General features: G+C 49.1%; 1 protein-coding gene across 5 annotated transcripts in view; it reads right to left on the bottom strand.

Annotated features, from left to right (window-relative positions):
- The window catches only part of WNK3 (WNK lysine deficient protein kinase 3), a 65,623-nt gene that overhangs the window by 37,203 nt on the left and 2,443 nt on the right, over positions 1–25,977 (bottom strand). For all 5 annotated transcript variants that reach the window (XM_020980033.2, XM_020980035.2, XM_020980034.2 and 2 more), the window contains exons 2-8: positions 17,294–17,952; positions 9,142–9,314; positions 7,768–7,988; positions 7,158–7,315; positions 6,384–6,472; positions 2,734–2,953; positions 1,504–1,774 (exon numbers count right to left, since the gene is read on the bottom strand). In XM_020980033.2, coding sequence (XP_020835692.1) covers positions 1,504–1,774; positions 2,734–2,953; positions 6,384–6,472; positions 7,158–7,315; positions 7,768–7,988; positions 9,142–9,314; positions 17,294–17,824 — 1,663 coding nt within the window. In that variant the 5' untranslated portion in view covers positions 17,825–17,952. The remainder of the gene's footprint in view (positions 1–1,503; positions 1,775–2,733; positions 2,954–6,383; positions 6,473–7,157; positions 7,316–7,767; positions 7,989–9,141; positions 9,315–17,293; positions 17,953–25,977) is intronic.

Genomic DNA, 25,977 nt, shown 5'->3' with positions numbered 1-25,977 from the left:
AACCTCTGACCTTTTAAATGCCTCCCATAGCTCACTATACTGGGAGGGAAGGGTTAGGGGAGGGAGGCAGACGGAAAGAGGATGGGGGGAGGAGGAGGAAAAGGAGAAGGGGAAGGGGAAGGGGAAGAAGAGAAAGAAACTGTGGGGAAAAAAAAAAACTGGCATGCATGGAGAGAAAACAGCAATGTCTTCCAGCACATAAGAAGAGAGAAATTTTCTACTGAAGTCATAAAGACCTATAAACCCTCTAAAAATGATTCTATAAGAGCCCTTCGTGGTGAGTTAGGGTTAGGCCAAATCTAGAAGTTTCTTCCCATGTGGGCAACATGAGGATCAAACTGGAGCCTGACTCTGCAGACATATCTTTCCCAATGGTGTGACAGGAAGCCGAGACTGGCATCCTTGGAGTAGACATAGCCACATACATTTAGCAAAATTCCCTCTCACTGGGCTCGCCTGGGGATCTATGAGTCGACAAGATTGACTGTGGGTAGGTTGTCAAAATCAGATGACCATGCCCACCCCCACTCCATTCTAATTCCTCCAAAGGCCACTTCAGCTCTGGATGCCAGGCAATGCCCAAAGTCACCATGGAGTCAACAAAGCCCGCATGTACCCAAAGGAGGCTAGGGAAGTCCAAGAGGAAGAAAGCACCCACTTGAACACTTTGCCCTCTTCATACACAGACACAGCTCTGGCTTTCTCTAAACATTGGAGAAGCGTGGTGGAACCAAAGCTCGGCCTCTGCCACTTATAACCAGTGTGAACTGGGCTACATCCCTTCCCCTCTTGATGGGTATTTCCTCCACTGTAAAATTGGGGGTTGGGCTAGTTTGCATTTCTGGCTCTAACCCTAATCTGGCCCGTGACCTTCCCCAAGCCATGGAGGGCTGGGGCCTTTAGCTCTCTTGCTGCCGCCACCACCACTGCTGAGGCACAGAGCCAAGAAGAGGGAAGAAAATGGAGAACTTGTCTTTTCCTTTTCTCCATCTCTTTTTGTTACCAGGGAGAGTTCAACAAGTGGGGGGGAGGGGCAAGATACAGGGTAAATGATTTGCCCAAAGTCACATGGCTAGCAGGTGTAACTGGCAAGAACTGAAGCTCACTTCTCTGACTGAGACAGGGCCTGTCTTTGGCCATTTTTTGCATCCCTAGCACATTCAGGGTGTAGAGTTGGTGCTTAATGCTTCATGATCATGTGAATCCAGGGCTCTCAGCCCAACACCTGTGGATGAGGTGATCAGATCCCACAATAAAATAAAGCAATTCTTGAAAAAGGTTCCAGGGGATCCAAAGTTGCCTGAGCAGCCTCAAGGCTGGCCCCTCTGACACCGGGGATCAACAGCCCAACACAAGACCACCAGGAACTGGCCCTTTCTTGGACCTCAATGACAACTTGTAGAACAAAGTGAGTCACCTGTGCCCAGCCACCACCACCCTCCCTGCCCCCAGGACACGAGCTTTGGACACGGAGGGGGCAGGGTCACTGGACTTGACAGATACCAAGAACCAAGGCAGGACAGTGATGTGGCTGAGCCTGTCGTTTTTGAAGGAGCTGCTGTCGAACGTGCTGATCCACCTCGGTCTCTTCACACTCGGTCCCAGCCAGCTGAGAAGCGCTGTGCTGCGGAGGCTTGCACTGGGAATCCCGGCGTTCTTCCCCTGCAAAGCCAGCCTGCTTCCTCTCCCTTGTCTTCTTGATCAAAGCGACCCGGTCTCGAATGGACTTGGCAACTGCTTTGGAATCACTCTCGTGGAAGAAGCCAGACTTTACCTAAAAAACACAATCCGTATCCAGGTCAAGTCATCCCAGACAGGAATTTTCTTCACATGAAAAAATGACTGTGGCCAATTCTAGGCTGGATTATGGGAATCCAAGAGGAACCCAAAACTAGCTCTATCTGCAGGTGGCTTGACAATTTGCAGGCTGGGAGCTTTGAGGGGGCCTCATCAGTGAAATAAGGTGGTTAGCCTAGAGGACCCTGGAGGTCCCTTCTAGACTGAGAGTTCAGAGCTTTTACAAAGTGCGTTTAAAGAATGAAAGAGAAGTACAGAATTTGGTTAGATTTCCTCAGGGTGTGATATTAAAAGATAAATACCTTCCCTCCCCTGCCCCCCACCAAAGTGAACTTTCCTCTGTCACCGGAAGCTAGTTCATCAATTGCCATCAAACAAATGGCCAACCTTCTGAGCTTGGCTGGTCCTCAGACAGCCCACAGGGGTGGGGAACCTGCGGCCTCAGGGCCACATGTGACTTTCTAGATACTTGGGTGCACATTTAGGGTTAGACCCTAAATGCCTCTGACTCAGCCTCTAACCCTAACCCTTTTGACTGAGTCCAAGTTTTACAGAACACATCCTTTCATTAAGGGGATTTGTTCCATGAAGTTTGGATTCAGTCAAAGGCCACATGTGGCCTCAAGGTCGCAGGTTCCCCACCTCTGGCCCACACCAATGGTCCATCACAGGGCCTGGACTGGAACCTTCCAATTCTACTAGTACAGCCCATGAGAACCATGAGGAGGCAGTGGGGAAGACTTGGGAGAATTGATATCAAAGATATTCCAATGCCAGACAGGGCAGGAAAAGGTATGGAGCAGGAGGAACAGCTGCTTGGCCCAAGTGGACCCCTTTGGACAACCCCCCCCCCCCAGCAAACAAGAACTCAAGGAGAGCCTCAAGCGTCCCCTGGAGGCATCTACCTAAAGAGACTGGGGTAGGGAGCTGACTCACCATCTCATAGGCCACTTCTTCAGGGATATCTGTTTCTAAATTAAAACTGAATTCCAGAGCTTCATTGTCCTTGTGCTTGCCCTTCAGTTTCTTAGGGTCTTCAACCCAGAGTCTCAGCGCCAAGGAAGAATTGAAACCATCGTCTTCCTCGGCTGACTCCACTCTCAGCCCTGTGTCTTCAGCAAAAAATGCCTGGTTTAAGAGGTCCTTGATGGATAACCTAACAAGAAACGTGAGGAGCTCAGTTAGCCACCTCGTTGGAAGGAAGTCAGGGCCAGCGGCAGAGCAGGCAAGAGAAACTGGGCTGAAAATAGTTCATTGATCTGTTGCACTCACAGAAATTCCAACCAGCTCCACCTTGCTACCTTGTGGACCGACGTGACATGACGTGTACAGGCCACACTCCCTTAACAGAGTGGAAACTCCTAGGGCAGGGGTAGAGAACCTGTGGCCTCCAGGCCACATGTGGCCCTCTGGGTCTTCAAGTGTGGCCCTTTGACTGAATCTAATTTTCACAGAACAAATCCCCTTCATAAAAGGAAGTGTTCTGTAAAACTTGGACTCAGTCAAAAGGCCACACCCAAGGACCTAGAAGGCTGCAGGTTCCCCACCCCTGCCTTAGGGGCTGCTGCCTCTTGCCTTTTGAAAGCCTTTTCAAACTCAGATCAACTCAACTACCAACCAAGACTCATTCCAGAGAACCCATGATATCAAAAAATATAGAATACATTCAACATATGACTTTCAGAGCTGTTAGCCAGGTGGCCCAATGGAGAGAGGTGCTGAAACAGGAATCAGGAAGTTCAAATCTAACCTCAGATACTTACTAGCTATGTGACCTCAGGCAGTCACTCAACTTCTGTCTGCCTCCGTTTCCTCAGCTGTATCATGGGGATGAAAATAATAGCACCTCCAACCCAGGTTGTAGTAAGGATTAAATGAGATCCTCTTTGTAAAGCCCTCAGCACAATGTCAGGCACAGGTATAAATAAATGTTAGGGATGATGACAGTGGTGATGGGGGACTTCCTGACACAGATGGGGAAGACTCAAGTTGAGGAATGAGACAGACATTGGCGGATATGGCAAAGATGAAGATTTGCTTTTATATATATAAAAGAATTGGGTTGTTTTGTTTTTCCTATTGGGAGGAAAGGGGAGCTTACAAAAGGTTGTCCCCAAAAAAGCCAATGAACCATTTCTGAAAATGCACCAAAGAGAACTGAAGGAAGTTCAGAGAGAAACACTGATGATGATGATAGTGGTGGTGGAGGAGCAGGACTACCCTAGTGTGTGCCCGGCACTGTGCTAAGCACTTTACAAAAACACTGTCTCATTCAACCTTCACAACCACCTTTGGGTGACAGGTGCTATTATTATCCCCATTTTACAGTTGAGGAAACTGAGGCAGATAGCAGTAAAGTGACAAGCCCAAGCTGACCCAGTGTGAGACTGCATTTGAACTTGGCTTCCTTCCTGCAGCACTCTCTCCACAGTGGCGCCACCTAGCAGAAAGCTCTGAAAGGAACATGTTGAATGTATTTCACATTTTTTTAAAAAGATCTAAGTTTCACACAAGAGATATGTATTTTTGGATCTAACATTTTTTCCTTGTTCTACACCGTATGCAGAAATGTTCCCTTTTTAAAAAATTCATAATAAAAAGTTAAACATCATAACCCCTGCTAGTTAATTGACTGGTTTGGTGACTTTAATTACTCCTGTCTCCATGAAAGCGAATCCAGAAAAAAGTCCTGTTAGTTGGAACCTGCTGAGTTAGAGGGGGAGGGGGAGAGATGAGAGGAGGGAGGAGGGAGGGAGGGAAAGGGAGCAGAGCCAACGTTTATTGCAGCCCCAGTCCGATCTTTCAGCTTTGCTCCCACAGCCAGCCTACGAGCCTGGTCCCTTTTGGCAATGAAAGTGCACTTGGGTCCACCAAGAGACCCCTGGTCTTTCTGGCTCCTAGAGGTAGGATTTTAGGCCAACTGACAGATGTAGACTCTTGGGCCATTTAACCATCTCTTTTTAGAGAAATACAAAAGATAGGAGGAATCCAGATCTTTCCTCCAGGGTTTGTTTTAAATACAGACACAGCCTCAGCCTCTCAAGTTCCCATAGTCATTAGTCTGCACCAAGATGAACAAAGATCATACGTTTGCGGCTTGAAGGGACCTCAGCGGTCATCTCATGTAACTTCCCTATTTGACAAAAGAAGCCACTGAGGCCCCAGAAGGAGCCCCTTGTTCCAGCTTAAACTCAACACATCTTGACTGCTGGTCCCTCAGGGTCTCATCTTGGACTCCATTCTCCTTCATCCCCCATATCCAACCTGGTGCCGAGGCCTGTGAGACTCTTCCTTGGCAGTACCCCTCATACATGCCCCCCTCTCCCCTCTGACATGGCCCCCAACCCTGACGCAGGCCCTCATCACTTCACGCCTGGACCCTGGCAGTAGCTGTTGGGAGGACAGGCTCTGCCTGCCTCAGTCTCTCCCTGCTCTAGTCCGTCCTCCATCAGCTGCCAAAGTGATCTTCCGAAAGTTCAGGTCTGCCCCTGTCACTTCCCCTTCCCCATTCCAGGAACAAATGCAAAGTGCTCTGTTTGGCACTCAAAGCCCTTCCTAACCTAGCCCCCTCCTCCATTTCCAGCTTTCTTCTACTCCTCTCCATTTCACATACTCTTCCATCCAGGGACAGTGGCCTCCTGGTTGTTTTACCAACAAGAGTCTCTAGCTCTCGGCTCCAGGCATTTCCTCTGACCATTCTCCAGGCCTGGACCCACTCTCTCCCTACTCCACTCTGCCTGCTGACCTCCCCAGCTTCCTTCAAGTCCCAACTCAAATCCTTCCTTTTCCAGAAAGCCTTCCCTGTCCCTTCTTCATTGCAAGGCCTTCCCTCTGGTAATCATTTCCTATTCATCTACCAGAGAGATTACGTGGTATTTATTTGTTTGCTTGTTGTCTCCCCGTTAAATTGTAAGTTCCTTGAGGGCAGGGGCTGTTTTTTCCCTCAGCACAATGCCTGACACATTTATTGTTGTTGTTCAGTCATTTTCAGTCATGCCCAATGCTACATGACCCCGTTTGGGGTTTTCTTGGCAGATATACTGCAGTGGGTTGCCATTTCTTTCTCCAGTTCACTTCACACATGAGGAAACTGAGGCAAACAGGATTAAGTGACTTGCCCAGGGTCACAAAGCTAGTAAGTTTCTGAGGTCAGATTTGAACTCAGGTCACCCTGAGTCCAGGCATGGAGCTCTATTCACTCTGCCACCTCACACCCTCATACTATTACACTCCCTCAAACACTGGCTTCCATCTACGCAGCATTTAGTACCTTGCAAACATCATCGCATCAGATCCTCACAACAACCCTGGGAGGTAGATCCTATTATGATTTCCCTTTTTATAGCTGAGGAAACTGAGGCAGAGCTTAACTGATCTGCCCAAGGTCACATAGCTAGGAAGTGTCTGAGGCCAGATGTGAAGTCAGGAAGGTAAGTCCTCCTGATGCCAAGCCCAGTGCTCTGTCCCCTGCAGCTGCCCCCCCGCCCCGGCAAATAGTAGGTGCTTATTTATTGTTGCTGTTGCTTGAGTGACTGACTGACTGACTGAACAAGCTCTAGGGCACTTTACAGCGTGCAGACACTCACCTTTCACGTTTGTTCTGGCGGATACACCCTTCAATGATCTCCTTCACTTCTGGATCAGGCACCTTGTTGAAACTAGCTGGTTTGATCCCCTAAGAAAAAAATGGAGACCGACTGTTCGAGATGGTCTTGGCAACCCCCCAGAACTGGAGCCATGTGGCTCACACATGGCCGTGGTTGGGGTAGGCGGGTAAGGGGGGCCTCAAAGAACAGCAGCCAGCTTCGTCGCTAAGCTCCCCAGCAATGAAGGTTCTTTTCTAGCCAGGTAAGTGAACCGGTGCCGTCCCCTGCCAACAGAGCCGGCCTGCAGTAAACTTGACCAACTCTACCACACCATGGTCTCAGGGGCAACAAGATGGCTTCATACGCTTGGCCAAGGGCTTCCAGAGTACCTGGTACATGGCAGGCAGACTCAAGGAGTTCCAATCCTTTCAGGGACCATGAGGCACAGTAAGCCTCAGCTCTAGGAAGGGGGCCTGAGAAATGAGGTGAGCCCCAAGCCTGCCTCAGTCTAAGGGAAGCTCTTTATCACCTGTGTGGACTCCAATGGGGCCAAGCTGCTCCATCCAAACAACACTAACCTAGGGTTCATACCATCACCTGCTGAAGCAGCCTCCCAGCCATCTGCACAGAAAGCTGAGAGACAGAGAGACCCAGAAATGCTGGCTTGAGGGCGACATCACAGCATTGCACAGAGCCCCATCTGGCCCCATTTCCTTCACACATCCCTTGAAAACAGACACCAAGAATGTCCAACATGTCTCAACTCAGACTTACGCTGGTCACTTTGCGGTAGATCTGAGCAGCATTCTGGCACTCGGAGTATGGATATTCGGAAGTCGCCATCTCCAGCATACACATACCAAAAGCGTAGACGTCAACACACTCATCATAGTGCTCTTCGTACATTTCTGGAGCCATAAACTCTGGGGTTCCTACAAACAGAAAATTACCAACACCTTTTCCTGAAAGGAGGAAAAGCCGTCTCGTCTCCTGTGGAGCATATTATGGAGCTCCCTAAAGGCAACTCTGGATGCTGCACAAACACATCTACTACACTCACTGCTTGCTCACCACAGGTAATGGCACCTCTTCCTAGCAAAAGGTGAATGAAGCGGTTTAGCGGCCGACCCTTGGCCACAGGCACTACTAGAATTTAGGTGCGGCTTCTGCTTATTCTGTGTTGCCTCAGTGTCTTGGTTAGCAAACTAGCAAACCCTCTCCCTCATCTTCTGTGGCCCTTCTTAAGAGTGCAAAGTAAACGACAGAAAGATGCCTGAGGAGCCTTCAGAGAAGAAAAGTCACCTGTCCAGAGCCTGGCCCTAGGCTCTCATTACTTGACAAGGAACCCCACCCTTGGTCCAAGCCACAAAACCAGAGACATTACCAATCACGCTCTTGGCAAATGATGTGCGCATCAAGGTGGCTAGGCCCAGGTCCCCGATCTTCACTGAACCAGTTGGGCCAGTGATGAAAATGTTGTCACACTTCAAGTCCCGGTGGATGATGGGTGGCGTTCTTGTGTGCAAGAACTGTAGACCCTTCAAAATCTGCCGGCACCAGCTCCTTAACACTTTAGGCTTCATGACTTTAAACCGCTTCAAGTACCTACACGGAGAAACATGAAGTCTCACCACTTTGTATTCCCCATCTGTATTCCCAGGCTCCCCCATCTGCCTTGGCTCTGGCTTCCAGCACCCCTGGGGGGCAAAGGTTCCACCAGCAGACAGGCAGGGGTATGGCATCTCCAAAGGGCCAGGAGGAGTGGCCAAGTCCCTTCTTTTGCCTTAGGGCTGCTGAGATGCAAACAAAGAGCCTTATCTCAGCTCGTGGAACACCTGGCTAGGTCACCCAAGACCAGCAAAAACACCTGCTTTTAGGATCAAGGCCAAGGGAGCTAGCTGGGTGGCCTCAGAGAACTTGCTAACCCTCTAACCCTTCTGTTTGGCTGCTGAAAGACACTGGGCTTACGCTTGATGCTGGATCACCCCCTTGTGAAACACCCTGATTTCCTCAAATGATTTCTATAAAAACAAGACCTAACACTAAGCAGGAAAGGAAAAGGGGGGAAAAGGGAAATGAGTATTTCTCAAGCACCTGAGTGCTTTGCAAAACCTAACCCTAACCCATCTTACAGGTAAGGAAACTGAGGCAGACTGCAGTGAGGTGACTTGCCCAGGGTCACATCGCTAAAGAAGCATCTAAGGCCAGATTTGTGCTTAGCTCTTCCTGGCTCTGGATGCCCTCTCACCACCAAATCACCAGCTGTTCTAAGGGAAGAAAACAATTTCCTACATAGTTTAATTTACCAAAATGGTGCTTCAAAAGACCTGAATTAACACTGTATTTTCAAGCCAATCTGGAGTGTGCTCACAAAGTCCACAGTCTTAAGGAAGTAAATTTTAGGACTATCTATATTCTAATTCCCAAAAATATTTGGGGGGGGGATCGGGGGTCCAAGACAGAGAGAATGGAACAGAGAACTCTCAATTGGCAACACACCTACACACTCCCCCAACCCCTACATTCACCCCCCCACTACATGCCCCAAACTCACAGCCACACTCACCCCCAAGCCACAGACACACACACATTCACACCCTCACTCCAACATATCACAAACACACCCATACTTACCTGCACACACACATACATTCACTCCCTCCCCACCACACACACGCACACACCACAAACGCGCACACACCACAAACGCACACCCACTCACACCCACACACCCTAGCCCAAAGTCAAGTTAACTCACGTCTTTAAAGTGCCTGATGTCATGAGCTCAGTCACTAAAACAATGCACTTTTTCCCTTTCACTACGGATTCCCAAGAGTCATAGAATCGGACTATATTGGGGTGCTGAAGACCCTTCAACATCTCAGCTTCTTCTTTGAATCTCTGCTGCTCAGCTTTGCTCAGTTTCCGGTCCTGAAATGGAGAAGGGATTTTGGAATCAAAGTGAGATTAAAAATCATTTCCCACACAAAAAAGTTCTTAGACATCAAGAATCTTGGTGAGGTCAGAAAGCTCCCCTTGAAGCTGCTCTGGTTTTCTCAGGGGAAATGAGCCATGAGAAGAAGGGCTATGACCAGCACCCCTCCCCCCCGCATAGTGCTGCCCCCTAAGAACCACGGGGGCCTTTCCATCTGCCCTGTCCCTGGGCCGATTCCCACTATCAGCACGGGAGCTTCGAGACAGCAGGGCCCGGCTCCACTTTCTGTTTCTATCTCCAGCACTTAGCACAGGGCTCTGCACATTGTAGGTGACACATCAATACTGTTTCCCCCATTCATTCATTCACTAGCCAAAACAGACAAAAGAGTGATTCTTCCTCAGAATCAGTGTTTAACTCCTGACAAGACTTCCCAACAACCCCTGCTTTTTCAGTCAGGTGTCACCTACCAAGTAGTTAGTTCTGGAACCACACTGTCCCCAAATCTCTTAATATTTAACTTGGACAGCAAAAAAGACTGGAATGTTAGCCCTCATATGCTCTCTCAGACCACCAGCAAAAACCAGACACACCCGCAAGAGACAAGATTCACAAGAAAGGAAGGAAAAGGGGAGAGCCGGTCATCAAATCCACAGAGAAAAGGTAGAAGCGTCACCAATTCTGGAGTCGGGACTTGGGGGGCAATTTTCAGGTATCCCACTGACTACCTGTGTGAGCTCTGGAAACTCACAGCCCTAAATGCTCGCCTGGCAATTAGGGCAGGCGGGAGCCCCATCCGAGGCTGATGAGACAACTGCACTCCCACACAAGCTTCTTTGCAAGAATGCTGATCAAATTTCTTCCTCCCCTATTGGCAAATAATTAGAGGAATGATTCACTTAACATTTGTTTTGGAAAATCCCATTAATTCTAGGAAGCAGAAGCCCAGACTGAGGCCCACTTCCCTACTGCCAACGTGGTAAAATGACAATGCCAAATGCTAACACTTGCTTCAAACCTGCCATTTTTGGAATCTGCCATGGCAGACTGGCAGGCCATCTAGGGTTGAGCCAAAAAGCCTCAGAGGCCCACTAAAAGAAGAGGGAGAAAAGCCACGAACCCGGAGGAGCTGACTGAGCAAAAAGGCTTCTGATTCTGAGCTTACAGCTACCTGGCTTCAAGTTGGGATTCCAACATGGGGCCTTGGGGTTAGGGCTGGAATCATCCAAAGAACAGAAGCAACCAAGTCCAGCCAGGACAGCTGAGAACATGCTGCCCCAAGACACATCGATAATGAGCCCAAAGACACAGCCAGCCAGTCCTTGTAACAGATGCGGCCAGACTCGCAGAGCAGGTCAACAAATAGGAATTGACTTCAGCCTAATCCGGACAACGCCTCAAAAGCCAAATGCCTTGGAACCTTTGCTCCTGACCTTACTGCTCCAAGAGGCCACACTAGCCGAGGGGCCCGAGATTCAGAGTGGGGGGCCCCAATGGGCCAATCAAGGCAAAGGGCAGGGAAAACATACCCCAAAAGCCTCAGAGTCACTTCAAAGCTGATTCCAGCTGCTTTTATTTCAGTGAATTAGAATGGGGAGTGACTCTTATTCACCAAACAGCAACATGTAACCTCTCTCACTGTACCATCCCTCGGACATGAGGCAGCTGGTGGCACTGAGTGAGGAAAGACCTGAATTCAAATCCCACCTCAGACACTAGCTGTGAGACTCTGGGCGAGTCATTTTACCTCTGCTTGCCTCAGTTTCCTCATCTGTAAAGAAGGGATCACAGCATCTACCTCTCTGGGTTTGCAAGGCTTGAAATACTGGAGAAATACTAGATACTAACTCACTGCCTCTTGATCATCTCAATTTGTCAGTCAGTTGATCAACATCAATTTGGTATTTACTATGTGCTAGGCCCTGTGCCAAGCACTGGGGATGCAGAGAGAGGCAAAAGCCAGTCCCTGACCTCAAGAAGCTTCCAGTCTAATGGAGGAGACAACGAACAAATACGTACCAAAAAAACCAAAAGACAAACAAAAGCTACACACACAAGATGGGTTGGGAAAGGCTTCCTGTAGCTGGGACCTCCGACACCTAAACCCTAAGGGTCCCCTGGGCTCTGTCCCGGGCCCTGGGCTCTTGCCCCTCTATCCTACTTCCCACGGGGACCTCCTCAGCTCCCGTGGACTGAATGGCCAACTATCTCTATGCTGAGGATTCTCAGATCTCCCTTTCCTGACCCAGCCTCTCTGCTGACCTCCGACCTCTGCCTCTCAGACACCTCGAACCCGACGTCCAGTAGGCAGCTCAAACTGCACATGTCCCAAATGGAATTCATTTCTTTTCCCTCTAAACCCTGCCCCTTCCTACCTTCCCCTTTACTGTGGAAGGCACCCACCCCTATCCTCCCAGTCCCTCAGGCTCAAAACCCAGGCGTCATGCTGGACTCCTCACTCTATCACCCCCGTCCCATATCCAATCCTTTGCCAAGGTCACCTTTGCAGCATCTCTCGAATACAGTCCCTTCTCTCCTCTGACCCTGCCCCCACCCTGGTGCAGGCCCTCACCATCTCACACCTGGAGCACCGCAGCAGCTGCTAGGGCTCTGCCTGCCTCAAGTCTCTCCCTACTCCAGTCTGTCCTCCATTCAGCCACCAAAGTGATCTTCCCAAAGCACAGGTCTGACCATGTCATCCCCCTCCCCCAACTCAATAAATCTCAGTGGCTCCCTATCGCCTCCAGGATCAAACCCAAAATGCTCTGGTTGACATTCAAAGTCCTCTGTAACCTTAGCCCCTCCCTATCTTCTCTGTCTTCTAACATGTCACTCCCCACCACGTGTACTCTTCTGTGCGGGGACTCTGGCCTTCCTGCAGTTACACAAACAAGACTGTCCATCCTCCCTAGCTATTTGCCAGGCCTGGAATGCTCTCCCTCCTCATCTTGGCCTACTGGCTCCCCAGGCTTCCTTGAAGTCCAAACTAACATCTCACCTCCTATAGGAAGACTTCCCTGACACTTCTTAATCCCAATGCCTTCCTTCTGTTCATTATTTCCTATTCATCTGGTACAGAGCTCATTTATATATGTTTGCTTATTGTCTCCCCCATTAGATTCTAAGGTCCTTGAGGGCAAGAACTGTGTTTTACCTCTTTTTGCACCCCCAGGCTTAGTACAGTACCTGGCACATAGTAGGCGCTTAACCAATGTTTAGTGACTCACTGACTGACTGATGTCCAAGATTCTGGCTGCTTAGACACAGTTGCTAACGCAGAACTCACCTTCTAGAAATGGATGCTTGCTCTCTGGGGCAAAGAGAAGGGGGGGGGGCTAGACTATCTCAAGAAGGGAGGGATGGCCCCTGCAGACTTCCCTAGATGGTGGCAATGGAAGAGCTCATGCTCATTCCTGGGAACATACAGGGCTCTCTTTTTAGTGGTGCTGTGCTCCTGGGAATGTATTGTGCCTCAGTTTTCTGAGTTTACCCACTTCGGAGTGAATAAGCCCTGGGGATCAGGAAGGCTGAAGTCAAAAGCCAAGTTCTGGGACACACTCACTCGTGGCTGTGGAGATCTGGTTCTCACTGCCAAGACCCGCACTGAAGTACAACGACTTTGAGCAAAAAGAAATGTGTGCCAAGGAACAAGACCTGTCAGCCCCAGGCCTCCAGCAGGCACATAAACATGCTTACCCACTGATGGCGGCACTTCTGGGGGATGGGAGTGGGGGTTGAATGATCCCATTCCAGTCTGGGGTGGGGGAAGAACAGGGGCACCCAAATCTTCATGGCATCAGTCAAACAGCTAACAGGTGTCGGGGGCAAGGGTTAAACCCATGCCTTCCTGGCTGTGAGGCCACACTGCCCTTTATGCATCCTTAAAGATTTTTTTAAAAAATGAAAATCAATACAAAAATACTAGTGTTCCCATTATTTCTAAGAGCAAAAGTGTGGAGTTCAATTCTGTAATTGCATTCCATCAGCATCTGAGTAGCCAAGCACCAGCCACCTGCAGGCCAGGGACACAGTGAACACACGGCAGCCTGGCAGCATCGAACAGTACTGTGGCAACCCCCTAAAAAGTGGAAGTGCAGGAGAGAAAGTCAGTGAAAGACACAGGGAAATGCAGTGTGAAAAGAAAACTGGGGAGAGAACAGAAGGCCCCCTCCACCTTGCGCCCCACCTGTCCCATGACCCCAGAGGAAAGGCACTTAGGCAGGAAAACGTTCTGAGCTCTACCTGCGTGCCAGGCCCTATGCTAAGCACTGGGAAAGGCCCAATGCTCTTTGTTTGGTAAATCATTGCAGTTCTGTTTTCTCAGGGGCTTGTGTTCAGTGTGAAACATTGAAAACAAAAGGTTTTCTGGGAAAGTGACAGTGCCTGAGGCCCAGGTTGGCTACATCCATCTACCTCCTCCTCTGGACTTCATGGCCCTCCAACTCTACTTTATTAGCCAGAGAAAAAATGATGACGAGGTTGGGGCGGGCTTCAAGAGACAACTAGCAGAGAAGCGGAGGCTTCCCGGCCCAGAGACCCCGAGAACAGGGCAAGGACTTCCTCTTAGAAAGGGATTGGCCAGTTTGGCCCATAAAGCCACTCAAGCTGGGTCAGTCTTTGCGGAAAACTGGGAGAGCCACCCGTCCAATTGGCCTGCTGCGATCTGGCCCATTATCAAAAGGAAGCAATGCAGATGAGCTGGCCAATGAGGTCTCTCCAGGCAATTTCAAAACAAGGGGTCCAAAAATGTTTTGCAGGTGCTAGCCTTGTCCCAGCGCCCTTCAAGACTTAAGAAAACGCCCAGGGCCTTACTGGGTAGGCTAACCTCACGTTGTTTCCCAGTTGTGTCCAATTCTTCATGATTCCATTTTTGGGGTTTTCCTGGCAGAGATACTGGAGTAGGTTGCCGTTTCCTTCTCCAGCTCATTTTACAGCTGAGGAAACTGAGGCAAACAGGGTAAAGTGACTTGCCCACAGTCACACAGCTAGTATGTGTCTGAAGTTGGATTTGAACTCATGTCTTCCTGACTCCAGGCCCAGCGCTCTACCCACTGAGCCACCCTGGTTCATGGTATTCAGTATCTCCTTGAAGTGAGCATCCTGATCATACACTGATGAGGATGCACACACCAAGAGTGGAGTTTTCCCAAGCCCCCTGTCTATAAACACTCAGCTGATCACGTGCAGGCTAAGGCCAAGGGAAGGTCACATCTACCAACAATCATCTCTTTTTCTGCCTCTCTCCTGTCTCTGTCTCTCTCCTTGTCTCTCTTCTTCTCTCTCCATCTCTCTTTTCTCTGTTCCTCTTCTCTCTTCCTTCTGTCTCTTTCCTTCTCTCTTTCTGTCTCCTCTTTCCTTCTGTCTCTCTCCTGTTTCTCTTCTCTCTCTCTCTCCTCTCGTCTCTCTTTCTGTCTCCATCTTTTTCTCTGTCTCTCAAACTGGGACCATGTTCTTAGAATCCTATTTTATCCCCCCGTTTCTACAATTGAGGTCCCTTCCCTCTCCAGGGCTCAAAGCCTTCTCCTGGTAACTCCACAGGCCTCCTTTAAATACCATATTGCCAACACTCTTCCCAGCAGCTCTGACCAGGAGCCTTCACTCAGTCATTTCCTGAATTGAAACAAAGCCCAACGCCAGTTATAGAAGCAGCTGGTAATGCTCCAATGGAGGGAGTGCCAGGCCTCAGGTCAAGCAGGAGGGTCCAAGTTCAAATCTGACCTTAGACACTTATTGGCCATGCAACCCTGAGCAAGTCACCTCACCTCTCTGCACCCAGTTGTAGGGTTGCTGTGAGGATCAAGTGAGACAGAATTTGTAAAAGCGCTTTTTGCAGTGCCTGGCACATAGCAGGTGCTGGATCAATGCCTGTTACTGTCCTTTCCCTTCCCCAGTGGGTAGGGATTGGAGGCCTAAAGATGCTGCCAACAAAGCCTCTCTGCTGCCTTGAACATCTGACCACATTGTGTGTGCCACACGTCCCCTGGAGAAAACTGGGCACAGAGGAGAGAAGGAGCCCTCGTCACTTCTGACGCTTCTTAAACTAACCGGGCACAAATGAGCAGATGCTGCTGCTTCCTGCCTCCCCCACGCAAAGACCCTAAAGTCCTCAGTGACTGTGCTAGCTGAGCCCTGGGCCCGGGTCAATGGCCAAAAAAACAAGGCAGCAGAGCCACACAAAACTGGGAAAGGGCCCACACAATGCCTCCCTCCCATCTTGGCAAAGGTGGGGTGCCACGGGTGTACAATGCTACATACACTGTTGATTGATGGCTCTGTTGGGTTGGCTGAACTGTCTTTGTTATGAAGGTCATATAAAAACTAAAGATGCCCAGAAATTTTTTGTCTGTTTGTTTGTTTGTTTTGTTTTTGCTAGGCAACGGGGTTAAGTGACTTGCCCAGGGTCACACAGCTAGTGTCAAGTGTCTGATCTGAGGCCAAATTTTAACTCGGGTCCTCCTGACTCCAAGGCTGGTCGGTGCTCTATCCACTGTGCCACCTAACTGCCCCAGAAATTCATTTTTTAATGAAGCAAAAGAAAGGGAGCCCAGAAGCCCCTGGGAGTTGGGGCAAACCGTATTTCTCATCTTCCCTACTCCCCCTGTGGAAAATAAAGGGGCTGGCCTAGAACAGGGCCCCTTTTTGAAAAAAGAAATAAAATACCCAGGATGGAAAAATGACAAAGGAAACCAATCTGTGGAAATCTAGTTCTCCAAATCTTCCAAACTCAGAGTAGCTGAGTCCCCGAACCCTGGACTCTCCAGTCTGTGCCACTCCTCCCAGCCCTAACATCTGTGCTGAGCACTCACAGCCTCTAGGCCAAGCTGGCCACACTTCACTTCACTTCCTGCATATGTCTTCATCATTGTACTCCCCCTTATAATCATGATGTCTACGTTTCTTTTCTCTTTTTTTGGGTGAGGCAATAGGGGTTGAGTGACTTGCCCAGGTCACACAGCTAGTGAGTGCTATGTGTCTGAGGCCAGATTTGAACTCAGGTCCTCCTGACTCCCAAGGCCAGAGGTCTATCCACTGCGCCACCTAGCTGCCCTTAGATCTACATTTCTTAATGATTAAGTCCAAAGCACTAAGTAACCCTATACAGCCAGAGGGAAACAGCTCCTGACTGCTGGGCGGTCTAGTGGGCTCTGACGTCTCTTAACTCCAAAGAGGTCTTGGGCATCGGTATGAAGGGAGGTTTTGCCATGGCCTCTTCTAGATGCCACCTAAAAGGCTCAGATCCAGCCTCGAAGCCTGAGCTAGCCCAAACTCTGCCTGAACAGAACAAAGCAGCAGCTCAGCCAGAGTTAGCAAGGCCAAAGGGCAAAGAACCTGGGCACTGTCTTCCTTCTACAAATGAGGGCTGCAGAGTATGATATGATTTTTTTTTAACTGAAGGGGAAACATGCCAAAACCCAAACAGGCACACCTCTAAATCAGTATAAAGAAAAGACACAGATGAGAGAGAACGAATGAAGGGGGAGGAAGGGGAGGAAAGAGACACAGAGTGTGAGACTGTGTGTGTGTGTGTGTGTGTGTGTGTGTGTGTGTGTGTGTGTGTGAGAATGAGAGAGAGAATGAATGAATGAATGAATGAATGAATGAATGAATGAATGAATGAATTCGGGGTAGGAAGGGAAGGAAACAGACACAGAGTGTGAGACTGTGTGTATGTGTGTGTGTGTGTGTGAGAGAGAGAGAGAGAGAGAGAGAGAATGAGAGAGAGAGAAAAAAAAGGGGGTAGGGAGAGGGAGAGAAGGAGAGAGGAGGAAGAGACAGATAGAGGAGGGAAGGTGAGAAAGACAAGAGAGAGAAGGGAGAAGGGGAGGGGGAGAGAGACACAGAAAGTGAGAAAAAAGAAGGGAGACAGAGACGGAGAGACAGACAGATAGTGACAGTGAGGGCTGGTTGGCCTGAGTGACACTCTGAAGACAGGGCTTGTTTGTCTACCACAAGAGGGCACTGAGGGCACACTAACCTGCAGCTCACACCAGGCGACCTCCACCCAGGTCTCTGTGTCTAACCCTTTAAACACTGTTTTGAAGGCTCCTCGGCCCAGCTCAATGTCAAACTTCAGGAAACGGCCACTAGGGGAAGTTGCTACCGCCTTCATCTCTGCTTCTTCCTCCATCTCCTTTTCGCTCTTCTCCTTGCAACAGTCTTTGGGGGCTTCAGGACTTGGCTTTGACCCCTGGTCGTGTTTACTAGCCTCCTGTCCCCGTCCCAGTCCGTTTGCTGCACGCTGAGCTATTCTTTGGGCACCCTGGACACTCTGTTCTTTAGGGAAGGAGTTGGAGCCTGGCTCATTGTCCATCACCTCCATGCTCTTCCTGAAGACCCTGGTCCTCTCGGTGGTTTCCCCAGAAGCAGAGAAGGCCCTGGCATTTTCCTTCAGCCTAATCTCCATTGTCAGTGCGGCAGCCACTGGACGAACTCTGTTTTCCAAAGAGACCCCATCAGGTTTCTCTGAATCCTCGGTGCCTGCTGGCTCCCCCGAATCTGTAGCCATCACAGTGAAATAGAAGTTGCCACAAGAACTGTTCACACTCTCTGCTCCTCAGGCCAGTCACATCTCAGGCATCAATATCACTGGAATATTTGTCCTTTCCTGCTGTTATATGGAATTCCCATAGCAACCTGAAGAAAAGAGGACATTTTGAAAAATCATTTCACAAAGGAAATCAACATTAAGAAAGAAAACCTCATTTTCTCTCCTTTTGAAAAAAAAAAAAGAAAGAAAAAAAGCCTTGATTCTTTCACTGTTCATGTCTTAACCATCATTATTCCAGTACTAGGCCCTTCCCCAACTCCAGCTCCTCAGTCTCCATATCTCAACCCATTCACGCTTCCAACTGTAAACAAGCCTGGAGAAACAGAAGCCACATCTGGAAAGGGACAGCCAAAAGCTTCCCAATCTTCCAGCTATCTTTCAAGCTAAACTCTAGCAAGATTTGAAGGAAAATACAGGGTTGTGATATTTTTAGTAAGACAAAAGAAAGTCATGTGTACACAGTAATGTCCATACTGTAAAGACTGTCAACCATTTACTCTGATAAAATATATTATGAGAAGAAGCCAGAAATATACTAGACCCTTAGGTCAAATAGCAGAAACCAATACAAAAGCTGGTCATTCACCATAATTAGTCAAGTTCCCAGAGGCCTCACCACATTAGATCTGTGGAGCCTTTCTGCTGAATGAGTGAACTGAAGATAGTCCTTGCCAGGCCAAATGGCACCTATTTCATGGCCATTTCAGAAAGTCTTTGCAGCTGAGTGGGAGGGCCAACTCAAAGTTTAGCAGGAAAGATGCTGATCCAGGCATATCACAGACTGAACCCTCCTTTCTGAATGCCTGGGAGATGAAACTGAAAAGCTATACCACCACACCATCCCTCTCCCCAGACAGAGCCAGACCACTCCAGGGCCTACCAAGCCTGAGAGCAGACACTTAGCCTACTGAATCCCACCAGTCCAGGATCAGATGGGCTGATGTCATGCCCAAACAATGAGATTTTCAAAGTCATGAGCCTGGCAATCCCAGAGGGAAAGTCTACATAGGTGGGGAACTCATGAGGTGGCCTCAGACTGAGTGCTGAGTACTGCTCTGAACAAAAGGCCCCTCACCATCCCAAGACACTTTCTGACCCTTGTCTTCAGGTCGGTACCCGATGGCAGTCTTCCAGAAGAGATCACATATGGAAGCAAGGAAACCCTCTGAACAGCTCAAATACGTGTACCAAAGCACTTGCCCAAATGTGATGTCCCCTCAGTCCCTCACTTGCTCTGAGATGACTGACTGGTCCAACCCAAATATTAGACTTGGTGCCAATGGCCAGAGTGGAGAGTGGCCAAGCCAACCTCGTTGTAGACGCTCATCATAAGAGGGCCGGGGTGGGGGGGCGGCGGGGGCAAAGCCAGGGAAGCCTGGAACAGCAGCAATAGCAACAGCAGCAGGCTGGTGAGCATAGGCCCTCAGGGCTAGCCTTGGAGTGGTACCGGGGCCCAGAGGCCAACACTTCTCAGGAGCCCTGCCCCACAGCATCATCACCGTCATCGTCAGCATTGCATTGTCTGATGTAATAGTAGGCAGGCCAGGCCCATATCTGGCTGCCCTCTCTGGAGGGAGACTTGGGGGAAGTCAGGGTTAGGAGCAGAGATAGAAACGCTTGAGAAAGAGAACTCTCCCAAATGTCTACAGAAGTCAGCTTAAAGTAGCCCCCAAATGTCCTCCTTCCTGTCTCCTGCTGGCACTCCTGGAATTGGCCCCAGCTGCTGTTCCAGGAGCCCTTCCCTATGATCAGCAAATGCCCTCCTGCATTCTCACGCCATACTTAGAGATGAGCTCTTATGGACATTCACCAAACAGTGGCAAAAATAAATCTAACCTCCCCACCCCCAGACTAGGGTCTGAGACTTCTGGCATTCCCAGACTACAGAACAATCTCCAAGCTAAGCCCAACATCCTTACTTTACAGAAGGGGAAACTGAGGAAGTCCAATGAGGCCACTCAACTTGCTCCTGGTAGGAAATATTAGAGCAAGGATTAAACCAGGTCTCTTGCCTCCAAGCCTAATGTCCTTTCCAGGAACGGGTTAGCAAAAGAACCCTTGATGGTCAGCTGGAACTCTGCACTGGGGCTGGCCTCTCTCCACCAGGGCAGACCTCAAGCACTCCCTCCTCGACTCAAGAGGTGTCAAACTCAAATCACAATCCGCAAGAAGGCTCCCAAAGGCTGCACACTGCTGACATTCTCCACCTTTCACTGTCTTTTCCAGTTCCATATTCATTTAGAAGGCTGCAGGCCAGGAGTCGTGGGTCTGCCACCTCTGCCTAAGAGCCAATCTTCCAGAGTTGCCAGGGCTGGAAAAGGCAAAAACGGAAGAAGCCCTGGAGAACTTAGCTAAGCCTGCTCCCAAAGCCCAGCAGTCTGGCTGTCCAGTCTGGCTGGCTGTCCCCAGGCCCTCATAGCTTGGCATGGAAGCCCTATGTCACAGTTAAGCACCCAGGAAGCTCTCTCCAAAAGAGTTCAATACCACTGTTGCCAGATTGTAAGGAGGTTGTTTGGGTATTTGAGGGAAGCATCTTATGTCAAAACGTGTCAAGAAATGGAAAAAGAGAAAATCATTGTTAAGCCCTGCTGCCTAGATGAAAGCTGCCCTGGTGCTTCCTTTGTCTAGGGTTGTTTTCAACACAGGGTGCCTCGTTGGGGGAGGGCCCTGAGAAGCAGTTCATGGGCAGAGCCCTTCCCGGGACAATACTTTTCTGTGCATAAAATAAAAGACACTTGACTACACAGGAAACCAATTCGACTGAAACACCACAATCCTGATCTTTTTTCAAAAAACAAAACCCGAATTCTTGGACCCCAAGCCCTAAAACAATGGATGTCCCTGACTTTCTGAAGCTAAAAAGCCAGTCTCATGTGATCCATGGAAGTTCAGGATACAGCTCTCACCAGCACCACTCCTCCTTCATTAGACTGTAGGCCCTTTGTGGGCAGATGCTGGTTTTTGCCTTTCTCTGTATGCCCACTACATAGGGGAAGGCCTGGAGCAGATGAAGCATTAGCGCGTCCTAAATGCTAGGAGCCTAGGGCATCTCACGGGCACTCCTGGTGACAGGAAGAGAAGAAATGATGCTCTGTTAGGGAGCTACCTTCCTTACTAGAAAGGGATCTTTCAAACCAAATAAGCCAAGCAGGCCTTCACTCTGAAGGCAGAAGCAAAGTTTTAAGCCACAGATTTACTTACAGACCTCTCCAGCCTAAAAGCCAACAGGAATGAAAGAAGACTTGAGTTTTTTCTGAAGGGGACTGTTCCACACCACTGCCCCCAAAGTGTGAGGTGGTGTCTAAGCAATCTCCCACCATTCCCAAGAACTTGGCCTTCCTCCACCCACCCTAATGCCTTAGCCCTCAGACAGTCCAGGCTTTCCAGGCTTTGGCCTTTCTTCTGTTCAGCCTCGATAACAAGGGTTGAAAATTGGATGAAGTCACTTTTTCAAGCAAAGCTAGTTTTGCAAAGAAGCAATTCACATAGCCCAGAATGGAACAGCCAGGCCAGTTTTCCCAGGGATCCACCCACTTATAGCAGGCTCTCAAAGCCTTGGTCCAGTCCCCTCCTCTTAACTGACGGGGAGCCCTGCCCATCCCAATGACAACTTAGGCCTCCAAGGCCACTTTCGGTTTGTTTTTTTTTTTGGTCCTGAATTGTAACCAAAGAACAGAAACTGTTTTAAAACCGAGTTGGAAACCATTCTTTTCTATTGAGTATCCCTGACCCAGAAAACCATCCAGACCACAAACAAATCAGAGATTAAGTTTGTAACACAAATGTTCCCATCCCTGGCCTTGTTCTGAGGTCACTAGCCAAGTTCTCTCTTCCCACAAGCCTGGGAGATAGGTAGCTGCTATTCTCCCCATTTCACAGCGGAAGCTCTGCCAGCTCCACAACCTTCGGCTCCTGGTTATTTAACCCATTACATGTGGCAGGCCTTGAACCCAGCCAGGCCATGGCCACACTGGCTACAGAGTTGGCCCTCTGCTGCAGAGACATCTGAAAGAGACATCCTGAGTTTCTGAGGCCATCTAGTCCAAGCATGCACCTCAACAGGGAGCCCCCCTTGACCACAGGGCAGCAGACCGATATGGGCTTAGACTGGCTGCCTTAGTCTGGCTCAGGGGAAGCCCATGCAACCAGGGTTGGACTCAATGTCTCTTCCAACTCTGCGTCAAATTCTCAAGATTATATGAAGACAACGAGTAAGAGCAAAGGGCAAATGGCTCAGACTCTCCACAAGTTTTTCCTCATATCAAACTGCTACAGACTCTTTTGGTCCCTTGCAGCCAAGCAGGCTAAGGCAATCATCACCCTCATTTAACTGAAGGACAGCCAGTCTGCCCCGTCTCCTAGCTCCCTCACGTGAACTTTTTTTTCCAGCACCACAAGAGAAAGCCCCACAAACCTCCCACAGGCCTCTAGGAAACATGTCTGAGTCATCTCGCCCCTTTGACTTTTGAGCTCTGGGATCTTGGGCAAGCCGACTCTCTGAGACTCAGTTTCCCCATCTGTAAAACAGGCCTAATATCCAGGGCTCGAAGGGTTGTTGGGAGGATTGAGGTGATGCCTGTAAAGTGCTTTACAAACCTTAAACATGAGATGATGATGATGATGATTAGGCAGTAGGCTATCTCCCCTCTCTGATCGTCTATTTTTCATTCTGTCCAAGGAAGGAGGTGGACTAAATGTTCTTTTCCAGCTGGAAATCACTGATGATATTGCCTCGCACAATAAAGATTGATAAACCGAATGGTTGACTTTTAATTCTCCAGCTTTGTATCAAAAACAAGGAACATAGCACGTAGTTCAACTATTCCAAATGCCAAAAATGCTTGCAAATTCCACATTATGGACAGTTAAGGGAGAACATGAGGAAGGGAAAGTAGGAAGAGAGAGAAAGGCAAGACTAAATTCAGAGCATTTGATCCAGAGATCTCAAAACTGGCTACAGACACCAAAAAATGCAGGGACAGGAAGCAAAGCCTCAGAGCCCCCAAGATATTCTTTCAGTGGTCAAACAAAGCAGTTGCCCCTAATGCCTGGGGACGAGACAGGACATAGCAGCCTGTGGCCTGGAATAAGAATTCTGAGAACCACGGTAAGGAATCAACCAAGTCAGATAAAGTGGAGCAGAGTGCTAGAAACACGCTCACGCACAAATTCCACTCAAGGTCGACTCTCGGTGTCTCTCTGAATTCAAGTTGGATACTGTCAGCTGAAGCTGCTGTGGCTTCTTTTATGGTGTTGGGGAGGGGGGAGAGAAGGCTGACTGTGACATCAAAAACAGTTGTCACACTGTTTTTTTTTAAAGGGTAGCCAAGGAAGGGGAAGGATGAGTCTAAAGAGATTTTAAACAAAGACTGCCGAAGTACAGGAGACAGGCCAGGACAGAGCAAGCCAGGACCTAAGCCAGTTACAACAGTCTGTCCATACCATGGCCCTTCCCAAGTCTCAGGGCAAATTCATGACTGGAGGGAGACCCACAGCTGCCCCAGCTGCACCCCCTCAGCCCTCTTCCAAGGCTCAGGTCAACACCACACCCACATTAATTTGCTGAAAAATAAATACCAAGAGGTCAAACAGTGGCAACTAAGTGAATGGTGATGCTACTTACAAAAAGTGGTTAGGAGGAAAAGCAAGGTCCAGGGGAAAAACTTTGCAAACATGTGTTAATGTCTGCAGTTTACCCTGCCAAACTGGCCTCAAAAGTGCCTGTTAGCTGACAAGCCACTTTCTTCTGTATATCTCTGACCCTAGTTCCTGGGCTGGGCTGGTTCTCCTTGGGCAAGAATGGCAGCATCTATTGCTAGAGAGGTGTCTGCCTGGAAAGTGTTGAGGTCAAGATGATCATTTCCTGCCTAACTGTTTAGAGTACAGCCTGGGAAGACTCTGGATAAGAAGATAAAACACAGCCCGAATGATTCCGAGGCAAGTGCAGGAGGACCAATGCAGCCCAGTGAAACAAATGCCAGATGAGTCATCTAAAGGAACTGAGTTCAAGTCCTGGCTCGGCTCCTTATTAACCTGGATGGCCTCAGTTAAATCCCAATCTAACCTAGGCTTCCACTTCCTTCAGTAGAATAAGAGGGGTTTGGCCTAGATGTTTGCTTACAGGTCCCTCTAAACTCAGGGTATATCACAGAGGCTCCCTACATCAATGAAAAGTCTGCCATGAGTCAAAATTTCTTCCAAGTGACAGAAGAAATGAAGTTTCTACTATTCCAAAGCTGAAATCATATATGGCCAATGAGGCACAAAGCTACCAGTAGGCTCGCCACACGGCACTGAAAGGTGTCGTCCCAAATATTTGGTTAAGGCCTTTAACTCAGATCTCTGAGGCATGCCCACGCGCGCGCACACACACACACACACACACACTCTCTCTCTCTCTCTCTCTCTCTCTCTCTCTCTCTCTCTCTCTCTCTCTCTCTGTCTCTCTCTCAGTTAAGGGCTTTGGGAGCTATAGCCAAGATTCATTTCTGAAATAGCCACAAGATAGTCACAGATCCAATCTCTACTTCCCAATTTCAAACAAACATTCCAACTTGTGTGATTACTCTGAAAACCAAAGCAAAATCAGCCTTCTCCAAAATTTATGGAAATTCCAAGAGAACTTTTCATTACTCCCCCCCAACACTTCAGACAGATAAAGGAGTTGGCTTTTAGAAAAAGTACTTTGCATCCATGGTCCCCCTCCCAATCCCACCTTGGACAAAAGGCCAGTCAGTAAGAAAGTTTCTTGGGCATTTCCTTCTGCCCTACAGAGAACAGCACCCACACAAGTGACAAAGGCTCCTAAGAAAGCGCTTAACAGCAGCCATGGTGGTGGGAGGAAAGTTTTGAATTTTCTTTTCCATTTTACAGAAAGTTTAGTTCTCTCTGCCTCACATTTGCAGTGTTCAAGTTTCCTAATGCACTCACCACCAAAACAACTCAAGGCAGCATCAGACTCCATTCATCAAACGATCCTAGTAGGGCCATCAACTCAGATGGGAAGTGGCCATCTTCACATTCAGCCTGGCTTTCTGCCAAGGGCCAATTCAGGCTCCTTTCTCATCAGCCCAAGGAAGAGTCCGCGCTAGCTTCCCTTACTTTTGCTAAAAGCAACAACCAAAGTGACTTTTTGAACAAACCAAGCCCTTGCTGCATGCTTCTTTTGATTAACTTATATGACACTGACCCAGTAATCAATTTCAGCTGGTGTAAGACCTCTGAGGGTTAACTCTGCCATAAGGGTTTGGAGGCAGCTGGGTGGTGCAGTGGATAGAGTGCCAGGCCTGGAGCCAGGAAGACTCCTTTCCCTGAGTTTGAATCTGCCCTCATGCACTTACTAGCTGTGTGACCCTGGGCAAGTCCTTTAACCTCGTTTGCCTCAGTTGCAAAATGAGCTGGAGAAGGAAATGGCAAACTCATCTAGTGCCTCTGCTGAGAAAACCCTAAATGGGGTCACAAAGAGTCAGAAATTCCTCCTCCTCAACAACAACAGCAGCTTTGGAAGCAGCTTCTGGGACAAACTGGAGGGACTGGTCTGTGGGAATATGGCTCCAACACTTGACTGACTTCAGTTATGTAACAGGGTACCCACAGTTATCCATTCCTCTGCCCAAGGTGCTAAGGGGGTAGGAAAATGTGTGCTATATAAATGGAAGGAAGGTCATATTCACCTAAGTCGACCAACACATTCATCTGAGTAATAATAATGGCTCTGCAAGTCCTTCCTTGGTGGGGAAGTCTGAGTTGTAGGGAGAAGCTGTATGGTGGGCTGGGGAGCCCAAGGTCCTTCTCTGGCATACAACACTGTGAGAGCTGGGCAAGTCAACTTGCCCTCACTGCAGAGCTGCCCAATCAATTCAGGGACGCAAAATCCCAGACCCCCACGGGCCTCCCCAGCCTTTCAGACACAGCAGGGAGGTCCTGCTGGCTGCTGAAGTCGCTCCCTCCCAACTCTCCAAACCTGTGCTTTTGTTGAGTGTGGAGAGTTCCAGGTTTTCCTCCAGACTACCTTGTTGGGCAAGTTCAGCTTGGTAATCAAGCAGAGCCAGGATCAGCAGAGGGTTGACCACCTGGCCTCCCATATTTTCGATCCCTACCTCTGGCAGTAG

The sequence above is a fragment of the Phascolarctos cinereus genome, unplaced genomic scaffold, assembly GCF_003287225.1.
Source record: "Phascolarctos cinereus isolate Bilbo 61053 unplaced genomic scaffold, phaCin_HiC Scaffold_8;HRSCAF=390, whole genome shotgun sequence".
In the NCBI taxonomy this organism is placed as follows: domain Eukaryota; kingdom Metazoa; phylum Chordata; class Mammalia; order Diprotodontia; family Phascolarctidae; genus Phascolarctos; species Phascolarctos cinereus.
This window is presented reverse-complemented; position numbering and strand designations above follow the sequence as displayed.